The 12,744-nt window shown below is 42.7% G+C and overlaps 1 protein-coding gene across 1 annotated transcript in view; it reads left to right on the plus strand.

Moving 5' to 3' along the window:
- The window catches only part of r3hcc1l (R3H domain and coiled-coil containing 1-like), a 59,945-nt gene that overhangs the window by 35,007 nt on the left and 12,194 nt on the right, over positions 1-12,744 (plus strand). The window contains exon 6 of the mRNA XM_034188915.1: positions 3,860-4,000. Within this exon, the coding sequence (XP_034044806.1) occupies positions 3,860-4,000 (141 nt within the window). The remainder of the gene's footprint in view (positions 1-3,859; positions 4,001-12,744) is intronic.

Raw genomic sequence — 12,744 nt, forward strand, 5'->3', positions numbered from 1 at the left:
CTTAGATCACACCAACAGAACTGGACTGATTTTTAGGGGGGAGCGTTCGGTCAATGGGACAGTTTCTTCAACCTGCTCTGGTCTTCCTTAAAGTGTAGGTGAGATGATATGTAATGCTTTTTTGTTTATTTAAGACTAAAATTAAACAACACTTTGATATTTATCCTTTCCTGGTGCACAGTTACTGCAGAGATAAATATTTGGATTTTGAACTGCATGCCACTAAAAAAAAAAAATAAAATACAGGAACTTCCTGGTAAGTCCCAACATTGGAGGAAGTGACATTAGAACAATAGTGGAGCAGATAAGTATGACTTTTGGCCAGAATTGTTCACTTGGTCATACAAGCATCAGAGTTGGCATGAATGTTCTTCATAAATCAGTGTTTGAGAAAAAAGTGCTGGCCACATGAAAATCCAATATGGTGGCCAGGTAGGGGTCATTGAAGAATTACACAGGGGTCAAAATTTTAAAATGCTCCAGTCATATTGAAAAGTATAACACATTATTTGTCTGATCATAACGATTCCAAAAAGGTATAGTTTGGACTATCTATGACTGAATGTTATGGAGTTATGAGGTAAAAACAGCAAAAAATGGTGACAAAAGTCCATTTCAGTTTGTACAGGGGTCAAAAGTTAAAGCTGCTCAGAATAACCCTGTTAATTCTAGAATAGAATTTAAAATTCTTTTTCTTACTTATAAGGTTTTGAATAATCAGGTCCCATCTTATCTTAGGGACCTCATAGTACCATATCACCCCAATAGAGTGCTTCGCTCTCAGACTGCAGGCTTACTTGTAGTTCCTAGGGTTTGTAAGAGTAGAATGGGAGGCAGAGCCTTCAGCTTTCAGGCTCCTCTCCTGTGGAACCAGCTCCCAATTCAGATCAGGGAGACAGACACCCTCTCTACTTTTAAGATTAGGCTTAAAACTTTCCTTTTTGCTAAAGCTTATAGTTAGGGCTGGATCAGGTGACCCTGAACCATCCCTTAGTTATGCTGCTATAGACTTAGACTGCTGGGGGGTTCCCATGATGCACTGTTTCTTTCTCTTTTTGCTCTGTATGCACCACTCTGCATTTAATCATTAGTGATTGATCTCTGCTCTCTTCCACAGCATGTCTTTTTCCTGGTTCTCTCCCTCAGCCCCAACCAGTCCCAGCAGAAGACTGCCCCTCCCTGAGCCTGGTTCTGCTGGAGGTTTCTTCCTGTTAAAAGGGAGTTTTTCCTTCCCACTGTCACCAAGTGCTTGCTCACAGGGGGTCGTTTTGACCATTGGGGTTTTTCTGTAATTATTGTATGGCTTTTGCCTTACAATATAAAGCGCCTTGGGGCAACTGTTTGTTGTGATTTGGCGCTATATAAATAAATAAATAAATAAATATGTCACATGTCATAGAATCCAATGAACACCAGTCGACACTGTTTGACATTTACTCTGCAACCAAGAATTCAACACAGTCAAAACGATTCCATTTATTAATCCTATTAGTTCAACCAATATTTTGCACCACTTTCTACCAAAATTGGAGCAACTTTAACTTTTGACTCCTGTACAAACTGAAACTGACCTTTGTCACCATTCTTGTTGTTTTTACCTCATAACTCCATAACATTCAGTCATAGATAGTCCAAACTATACCTTTTTGGAATCTTTGTGATCAGACATATAATTTGGTATAGCTTTCAATATAATTGGAGCATTTTTTAGATTTTGACCCCTGTGTCATGCTTCATTGACCCCTACAAGGCCGTCATATTGGATTTTCACGTGTTGATTAATGCTGGCAAATTATACAGTATTTTTTGTCTTTCTGATGCCTGATTCTGTTTTTTCTCTCTGTTTAAGGTGCAGCTCCATCCAGAGATGGGAGTTGTGTTCGTGTTGGTGATCCTCCTGTCCTGTGCACCAACAGCATTTCTTGTATATTCATCCGTGAATTGTTCTGTGAATTATTTCTGTAATTTATGCTTGTATCATGGCCCAAGCAGAGGGTCACCCCTTTGAGTCTGGTCTGCTTGAGGTTTCTTCCTCAGAGGGAGTTTTTCCTTATCACTGTTGGTCTGGGGGTTGGTGAGGTTAGACCTTACCTGTGTGAAGCGCCTTGAGGCAACTCTTGTGATTTGGCGCTATATAAAGGAAATAAATTGAAAAAAATTTAAATTGCCAGCACTTTTTTCTCAAACACTGATTTTATGAAGAACCTTCATGCCAAATCTGATGCTTGTATCGCCATGTGAAGGATTGTTGCAGTTATCTGCTGCACTACAAGAACCATTATCTTAATAGCCCCATTAATTGATGGATTTTTACAGGCTACTGACAGCCCTGTTTCCACCAGGTGGTTCAGGTCGGAGCTGCACTGTGTTTTTGGTGTGAGAACGGTTAATTCTTGCCGGCAGAATTGATTGGCAGGTGGAAACACTTATATTGACAAGCGCACACTTGCATAGTGTCCACTGCTTCTTCACTCGGCAAGCAGACCAAACAGTATTTTCAGATTATTTTATTGTTTTGTGGATCATGGCATAATTTTGTCGCATGAGACGTTATGAGCAGATGAGGGACTCTGGGAGTCTTTTAACTTGCAGCACAAAGCTGCTTGTTAACAGCAAAGTCTCGATCCATCAGCCACAATAACCTGGCACCAAACTCCCGAGTGACAAATTCACTTTTCTTCAGCCAAGAAGGAATTAAATTATTTTCAGATGTCTTTTGTAAAGGTGGGTAAATTTAAAGATGATCTCACTGAAACAGACAGGTAGGACTATATTATTTACTCTTTCTGTGAATGGTTTTAATATTTAATAAAAACCTGTTAGCTACTAACGTACAGTACACTAATTGTATTGAAAAAGAAAATATTTATTTTAAAAATAACTGATATTTTCAGTCCCTCGTCATTTTTTCAGATTTGTAATGTATGGACCTAAAAATGTATGTAAAAAAAATATGGAGGAAAAAAAAACAAAATAAAAAAATCCACACTTCCTCATCTTTTTTTTTTTTTTTTTTTTAATCAGTCGATTATGACCACAGAGCTGGAAAAAAGTTTATCATCTGCCATATGCTGAAATTGCCTGCATTGTTTATTTATTTTACAGTCACCATTCTGTGTTCTGAACTCTGCCAATAAATATCGTCACTGTTGTCAGACTGAAGGCTTTTCTGCAAGATTTAGTCTCTGTCGTCGTGGTCTAAGGCTCAAAACCACCAGGCTGCATCCCCACAGCTTCATCATGAGACACCTTCAGATTGGACTTAAAAAAGTGCCACACTTGGACAACAAAATCGTCCCTAAACAGTTCGACCTCTGCTGTGTTTACAATTGATTTGGGCTTGAATCAGCAGGTCCTGTTCTGGTGATGACGTAGCAACAACATGGCCGCGGCTGAGGGCTGAAATAGAGCGCAGGCTTCAGACAGCTGCTGTTTATCCTTTTTTAAATTTCATCATTTTTAGTGATTTGTGCACATTTTTTAGTGTCACCTACACTTTAAGGGAAACATGGAACTTCTGCACCCAGTAAAGAGGAAGAGGTTATCCCTGGCACGCACTTATTTCCTGTTACCCAGGGCAGTCATTCTCTTATTGAGCCATTCATCTGACTGGAATTCAGTTAGGGTTCGTCTGGAACCTTCAAATGACTCCTAGCATGGATACTCTTTTTAACCACCGGTCGAGTGAGTTTGGAACGATGACTTGGCCCAAAACATTTTACGTCCCCCACTTGAAACCACGCCCTGGAGGTTCTTCCAGCTGGTCAGTCAAATGATGTGGAATCATTTAGAGTGAAAGATTGCTGTGGTTGTCTTTGAGAAACTCTTACGCTGCTTTTGCTTACTGTTTCCTAAACAGACTACCTCCTGCCCACTAAGGACAGACCTCAGACCAGTGCGGTGCTTGCTCGGAAGCTTGTGGTCGGAGCCCTCGGCATCAAGAGCAACCAGACGAAGGAGCAGCGTGAAGCGGAGAGGAGGAAACTCCACGAGGCCAGAGGTGCGTGACGTGTCCATCACGTCTCTATTGGCTCCAACATTCCACTTGTCTATAGGCCAAAGTGTTGTCTCAGAAACAAACACAGCACTTATACTGCATTTGCATATGATGGCAGAAAATGAACCAAACCAGTTTTATCATTTTTTAGTGGGGGGGTGGGGGGTGATGGTCTAATGGTTAAAGCGTTGGGCTTGAGACCAGAGGATCCTCGGTTCAAATCCCAGCCTGACCGGAAAATCACTAAGGGCCCTTGGGCAAGGTCCTTAATTCCCAAGTTGCTCCCGATGTGTAGAGGGCACCTTGTATGGCTGCACCCTGACATCGGGGTGAATGTGAGGCACTGATGTGTAAAGCGCTTTGAGCATCTGATGCAGAGGGAAAAGTGCAATATAAATGCAGTCCATTTAGCATTTATCATGGAAACAGCTGAAGCACCAATTACAGTTTTGGACCGGAGCCAGTAATCATAATTATAAAGTTAAAATAACATCATTGATAATTCACAAAATACTCTGCTCAGTTTTTATTTTGTCATTTTTGTGGCATTATAGCATTGTTAGCGTGTCGTCTTTGGGGATCCATGGGCTCTAGATTGGGTTGGGTTTATAAAATAGGTAGCTGACATTTTCAAGGGTGGTAATAAATTAAGCAAAGTTTCTATAATGAGTTTGAATGGTGTGTGAGTCCAGAATGTTTTTGGAACCTTAGACCTCAACAGTTTTGCGCAGTATTGTCCGAGTCTGTAATAGACTGATTGGCAAGTAGTAGTAGTAGTAAGTAAATATGTAATTTTTTTAATGTTAATTTACTGTCTTAATGTATTTAGAAATTGTTTAGGTTCTTGTTATCATATACACACTTATTAGGGCCCGAGTAGGAAAAAGTCCTACGAGGACCCAATTGTAATTGCGCTGTTTATTATTATTATTAGGGCCAGAGTAGGAAAAAGTCCTATGAGAACCCTATTGTAATTGCGCTGTTTATTATTATTATTTATTAGGGCCCGAGTAGGAAAAAGTCCTATGAGAACCCTATTGTAATTGCGCTGTTTATTATTATTATTTATTAGGGCCCGAGTAGGAAAAAGTCCTATGAGAACCCTATTGTAATTGCGCTGTTTATTATTATTATTATTTATTAGGGCCCGAGTAGGAAAAAGTCCTATGAGAACCCTATTGTAATTGCGCTGTTTATTATTATTATTATTTATTAGGGCCCGAGTAGGAAAAGGTCCTACGAGGACCCAATTGTAATTGCGCTGTTTATTATTATTATTAGGGCCAGAGTAGGAAAAAGTCCTATGAGAACCCTATTGTAATTGCGCTGTTTATTATTATTATTTATTAGGGCCCGAGTAGGAAAAAGTCCTACGAGGATCCTATTGTAATTGCGCTGTTTATTATTATTAGGGCCCAAGTAGGACAACGTCCTACGAGGACCCTACTGTAATTGCGCTGTTTATTAGGGCCCGAGTAGGAAAAAGTCCTACGAGGACCCTATTGTAATTGCGCTGATTATTATTATTTATTCTTCTCACTTTTGAAATCAAAATTTCAGCCTCTTCCCATGCTCAAAAACTCAACAAACTTTGCAAAGTCATCCGGCCGGAACCGGAAATTTGATATTTTGGGGGTCGCGCACGTGGTCGCAGCGAAATAGCGCCCCCTAGAAATTTTCAAAAACCCCTCTGCATCGGGGTTTTTTTCGTCGTAGTCTCACGAAATTCGGTACACATATTTACCATGCTAGGATGCACAAAAGTCTCTTACCGTCATGGTGAAATGTCGACAGGAAGTCGGCCATTTTTATTTTAAGTTTCATTTTTCAACTCAACTTCAACTTTTTTTTTATATAGCGCCAGATCACAACAGACAGTTGCCCCAAGGCGCTCTATATTGTAAGGCAAGGCCATACAATAATTATGAAAAACCCCAACGGTCAAAACGACCCCCTGTGAGCAAGCACTTGGCTACAGTGGGAAGGAAAAACTCCCCTTTAACAGGAAGAAACCTCCAGCAGAACCAGGCTCAGGGAGGGGCAGTCTTCTGCTGAGACTGGTTGGCGCTGAGGGAGAGAACCAGGAAAAAGACATGCTGTGGAGGGGGGCAGAGATCGATCACTAATGATTAAATGCAGAGTGATGCATACAAAGCAAAAAGAGAAAGAAACAGTGCATCATGGGAACCCCCCCACAGTCTACATCTAAAGCAGCATAACCAAGGGATGGTCCAGGGTCACCTGATCCAGCCCTAACTATAAGCCTTAACAAAAAGGAAAGTTTTAAGCCTAATCTTAAAAGTAGAGAGGGTGTCTGTCTCCCTGATCTGAATTGGGAGCTGGTTCCACAGGAGAGGAGCCTGAAAGCTGAAGGCTCTGCCTCCCATATTTTGAGGTAATTTTTGCCGTTTTTGGCCATTTCCACTACTTACATTTGAATGAACTCGTCCTAGGGATTTCATCCAATCGTCTTCAAATTTGGTCAAAATCATCACAACACAATGGTGATCAAAAGTTATCAAAAGATTCTAATTAAGTCAAAAGGTGTGGCTGCTAGGGGTCGTCAAACTTTGGCGAGCTTTTCGGAGCACGCTGTTTCACTTCGAACGGCTGTCACGCCCACATACTTCATTGTAGATCATTCAAACTTGCTGGACATGAGGGCTCCGCCCTGAACGTCTGCATATATTAAGTTCCCACCTGCGCCATAGCATCCCCAGGTGGTAACTGGAAATGTCCTATTTTTACTTGACCAGGTCCTGATGTTACATAGTTAACCAAATCAACTTCATTCCACTTCTAAAACATGCACAACAAGTTGGTGTGTGTAGGTGATGAACGCCGTGAAGTTACCACAAATGGTGCCCGTGTGGTGGCATGCCGAATATTGCCCCTTCGCCATGAAATTACATTCTTCCTTTTGACGGCTTTAATTTTGTCATATCATCATGAAAATTGATACACAGGTCGAGCATGACAACCTCTTACAATTCATAGGGGCGTCGCCCATGGGCGGGGCAAAATGCCTCAATAGCGCCCCCTTGAAACTTTCAAAAACCCCTCCACATAAGGGTTTTTTTGAAGTAGGGAGATGAAAATTGGTACACGTGTGACTTGCATAGACGTACAAAAAAGTCTCTTGCACCATTGGTCTACACCAAACAGGAAGTCGGCCATTTTTTATTTTCTTGTCATTTTGCCTTGATTTCCACATGTTGTATTTGAACGAACTCCTCCTGGGGATTTTATCCAATGCACTTCAAATTTCTTTAACAGCATCCAGAGATGACACTGACCAAAAGTTATCGAAAGCTTTTCTATATGTTGAAGGGTGTGGCCGCTATGGTGCCGCCCTTTTGACCCTTTGCCATGGAACATCAAGTCATGATAACTCCTTCATGCTTTGCCTGATTGACTTGAAACTTCACATGTATGATGACGGTTGGCTCCTGAACACACCCAGCCCCTCTGTTTGTACACTGAGCGCCCCCTCGTGGATGAATCATCAACATGTCATAACTCCTTGATGCATTGTGTGATTTGTTTAAAATTTTAACTGTGTGATGAGTGGTTGCCCCTGTATGCACATGCCCACATGTGGTCACAAGGGCACCCACTGGCTTGGGTAGGTGGTCTCGCGGAACGAGGGCCGGTATATGACTGCTTGCAGTCCTAATTATTATTATTAGGGCCCGAGTAGGCAACGTCCTACGAGGACCCTATTGTAATTGTGCTGTTTATTATTATTATTATTATTATTATTATTATTATTATTATTCTCACTTTTGAAATCGAAATTTCGGCCTCTTCCCATGCTCAAAAACTCACCAAACTTTCCAAAGTCGTCCGGCCGGATCCGAAATTCAATATTTTGGGGGCGTCGCACATGGTTGCAGAAAAGTCGCGAAATAGCGCCCCCTAGAAATTTTCAAAAACCCCTCTGCGTTGGGCTTTTTTCGTCGTAGCCTCACGAAATTCGGTAAACATATTTACCATGCCAGGACGCACGAAAAAGTCTCTTACTGTCATGGTGAAATATTGACAGGAAGTCGGCCATTTTGATTTTACGTTTCAATTTTGAGCAAATTTTTGCCATTTTTGGCCATTTCCACTACTTACATTTGAACGAACTCGTCCTAGGGATTTCATCCGATCGTCTTCAAATTTGGTCAAAATCATCACAACACAATGGTGATCAAACGTTATCAAAATATTCTAATTAAGTCCAAAGGCGTGGCTGCTAGGGGTCGTCAAACTTTGGCGAGCTTTTCGGAGCACGCCATTTCACTTCGAACGGCTGTCACGCCCACATACTTAATCGTAGATCATTCAAACTTGCTGGACATGATGAGGGCTCCGCCCTGAACGTCTACATATCTTAAGTTCCCACCTGCGCCATAGCACCCCCCGGTGGTGGCGGGAAAGGTCCTATTTTTACTTTAACAGTTCCTGATATCACATACTTAACCCAGTCAACTTCATTCCACTTCTAAAATATGCAGAACAAATTGGTGAACGTAGGCGATGAACGCCGTGAAGTTACGAGTAATGGCGTCCGTGTGGTGGCGTGCCGAATATTGCCCATTCGCCATGAAATTACGTTCTTCCTTTTGACGGCTTTAATTTTGTCACATCATCATGAAAAATTGATACACAGGTCGAGCACGACAACCTCTTACAATTCATAGGGGCGTTGCCCATGGGCGGGGCAAAATGCCTCAATAGCGCCCCCTTGAAACTTTCAACAACCCCTCCCCCTAGGGGTTTTTTTGGAATAGGGAGATGAAAATTGGTACACTTGCGTGACTTGCATAGACGCACAAAAAGTCTCTTGCACCATGGGTCTACTCTAAACAGGAAGTCGGCCATTTTGAATTTTCTTCTCATTTTGGCGTGATTTCCACATGTTGTATTTGAACTAACTCCTCCTAGGGATTTTGTCCCATGCACTTCAAATTTCTTTTACATCACCCACAGACGATAGTGACCAAAAGTTATCGACAGCTTTTCTCTGTTGAAGGGTGTGGCCGCTATGGTGCCGCCATTTTGACCCTTCGCCATGGAACATCAAGTCATGATAACTCCTTCATGCTTTGCTAGATTGACTTGAAACTTCACATGTATGATGACGGTTGGCCCCTCAACACATCTGGCCCCTCTGTTTCTACACTGAGCGCCCCCTAGTGGATGAACCATCAACATGTCATAACTCCTTCATGCATTGTGTGATTTGCTTGAAATTTGAACTGTGGGATGAGTGGTTGCCCCTGCATGCACATGCCCACATCTGGTCACAAGAGAACACACTGCCCTGGGTAGGCGGTCGCGCGGAACGAGGGCCCATATATGACTGCTTGCAGACCTAGTTATTATTATTCTTGCCACTTTTGAAATCTAAATTTCGGCCTCTTCGAATGCTCAAAAAATCACCAAACTTTCCAAAGTCGTCCGGCCGGATCCGAAATTTGATATTTTGGGGGCGTCGCACATGGTGGCAGAAAAATCGTGAAATAGCGCCCCCTAGAAATTTTCAAAAACCCCTCCGCATTGGGCTTTTTTCGTTGTAGCCTCACGAAATTCGGTACACATATTTACCATGCTAGGACACACGAAAAAGTCTCTTACTGTCATGGAGAAATATCGACAGGAAGTCAGCCATTTTGATTTTAAGTTTCGATTTTGAGCAAATTTTTGCAGTTTTTTTTTCTTGATTTCTTATAGTGTTTCTTAAAGCCAGAAAGTTGACATTTGAAATGACTTTAGTTTTGTGTCATGTCTGTGATCTGCTTTTTTTCTACAAAATTAAACAACTGAATGAACATCCTCCGAGGCCGGTCATTCCATAATTTTTGCCAGGGGTTGTACATATATTAAGTTCCCACCTGCGCCATAGCGCCCCCCGGTGGTGGCGGGAAATATCCTATTTTTACTTTAAGAGGTCCTGATGTCACATACTTAACCCAATCAACTTCATTCCACTTCTAAAACATGCAGAACAAGTTGGTGAACGTAGGCGATGAACGCCGTGAAGTTATGAGTAACGGCATCCGTGTGGCGGCGTGCCGAATATTGCCCATTCACCATGAAATTACGGTCATCCTTTTGTAGAGAAGCTTGAATCTTCGACTGGACTGGGTTGCTTTACGCGAGGACGTTTCGCTTCAAATCGCAGAAGCTTCCTCAGCTAAAATTCTTGCTCTGGTGGTCTGACTTCTGTCTTGACTCTTGTAGAGAAGAATAATCAAGAAGTCACAAAAGCTGGAGTTTTAAACCTAACCATACCCCTCCTACCGAGAGGCAGACTGCTATAGGCTGGTGACTAAACAATAGCTCTAATTAGCACCTATTGTGCTCTAGTTAACACCCTCCTAATGACAGGACAGCTGTCCCTCTCCTGATGGCTCCTTGATGACTCTGCTGATGACGTGAATGACTCATTACCATGAACAAAAGACTGAAACTGCTTTGACCTGAGTACCCCATTGTAAATGGGATAAAGCGTGTCTCAGACCCCCTCCCCGGTTAAGGCTAGGTTTCAAACGTTTCGCAAAGAATGCCTCCTTGACCCCTCTCTCAAACCATTTCTTCTCTCTGGCTAATATTTTAACTTCCTTGTCCTCAAATGTGTGGTTAGTGTCTTTAAGGTGGAGATGAACTGCAGACTGAGGTCCACTGGCGCCCTATCTGCGGTGCTGGTATAGCCTTTTGTGTAAAGGTTACTTAGTCTCACCTATGTAGTGTTTGTTACACTTTTCCTGACATCTGATAGAATACACTACATTGCTCTGTTTGTAACTAGGGATCCTGTCCTTAGGGTGAACTAATTTCTGTCTCAAGGTGTTAACCAGTTTAAAGTAAACTGGGATTTTGTGCTGTCTGAAGATCCTCTGTAGTTTTTCCCCTACTCCTGCTAAATAAGGGAGAGACACTCCTCTTCTTCTTGTCTCTGTCTCCTGTCTATCTGGTCTCTTTGTTCTCTGGGACTTCTGCACTTTGTCCAGGGACCATCGTGGGTACCCACATACTGTGAGGGCTTTCCGGACAAGTTGTTCTTTAGCCCTTCCCTCTGCAGTTGTGGGCACCTGTAGGGCTCTGTGTTGAAGCGTCGTGATCACCCCGAGCTTGTGTTCAAGGGGGTGGTTTGAGCCAAAGGGCAGATATTGGTCAGTGTGTTGGTTTTCTGTAAACCCCTGTCTGGAGCTGCCTGTTCTCTCCAATCGTAACATCACAGTCCAAGAAGGCTAAATGGTTGTTTCTGGCATCCTCACGTGTGAACTTGATATTGGGGTCCACCAAGTTGATGAAGTCCTCAACTTCCTGTTGCTTGATTTTAACCCATGTGTCATCAACATATCTGAACCAGCGACTGGGAGAGATGCCCGTGAAAGACGTCAAGGCTGTCTTCTCGACTCGCTCCATGTACAGATTGGCCACAATGGGGGATACCGGAGACCCCATTGCACAGCCATGAATCTGCCTGTAGTAATTCCCCCTAAACAGGAAATACGTGGTGTTAAGACAGATCTCCAAGAGCTGGCAGATGTGGTCTGGTGTGAGTTTGGTCCTTTCAAGTAGAAACACATCCTTCAGGAGTCTCTGCCTCACAGCTGTGACGGCCTCAGCGGTGGGGATGCAGGTGAACAACGAAGTCACATCAAAAGACACAATTGTTTCATCTGCCTCCAGCTGCAGGTCCTTAATCTTGTTAACAAAATCTTGTGTGTTCTCCACATGGTGTTCTGAGTCACCCACTAGAGGAGCCAAAATCCACTTGAGGTGCTTGGCCACATTGTACGTGATGGAATCTGTGCTACATACAATAGGCTTGAGTGGCACGTCCTGTTTGTGGATTTTGGGCAGTCCATAGATGCACGGAGTGGCGTCCCCAGGGTACAGTCTGTAGTATGTCTGCCTGTCTGAGTCCCTCTTTCTCCATGTTTTTGAGGTAGCTAATGATTTTTTTTTCTTATAGCCGCTCGTGGGGTTTCTCTTCAGACGTTCGTATGTATTGGAGTCACTGAGCAAGTTGTTGATCTTGGCCTCGTAGTCAGATGTGTTCCTTTGATGTGTTCCTCAGATGTGGTCTTCCTTTTGACGGGTTTAATTTTGTCATATCATCATGAAAATTGATACACAGGTCGAGCATGACAACCTCTTACAATTCATAGGGGCGTTGCCCATGGGCGGGGCAAAATGCCTCAATAGCGCCCCCTTGAAACTTTCAAAAAACTCTCCCCATAGGGGATTTTTTGGAGTAGGGAGATGAAAATTGGTACACATGTGACTTGCATAGTTGTACAAAAAAAAGTCTCTTGCACCATGGGTCTACTCCAAACAGGATGTCGGCCATTTTGAATTTTCTTGTCATTTAGGCGTGATTTCCACATGTTGTATTTGAACGAACTCCTCCTAGGGATTTTGTCCAGTGCACTTCACATTTCTTCCAGATCATCCAGAGACGATACTGATCAAAAGTTATCGAAAGCTTTTCTTTGTCGAATGGTGTGGCCGCTATGGCGCCGCTATTTTGACCCTTCACCATGGAACATTATACTTAAACAGGTACTTATTTCACATACTTAACACCATCAACTTCCTTCCACTTCTAAAACATGCAGAACAAGTTGGTGAATGTAGGCGATGATCGCCGTGAACTTACGAGTAACGGCTTCTGTATAGCGGCATGCCGAATATCGCCCCTTCGCCATGAAATTACGTTCTTCCTTTTGACTGCTTTAATTTTGTCA

The sequence above is a fragment of the Thalassophryne amazonica genome, chromosome 15, assembly GCF_902500255.1.
Source record: "Thalassophryne amazonica chromosome 15, fThaAma1.1, whole genome shotgun sequence".
In the NCBI taxonomy this organism is placed as follows: Eukaryota; Metazoa; Chordata; class Actinopteri; order Batrachoidiformes; family Batrachoididae; genus Thalassophryne; species Thalassophryne amazonica.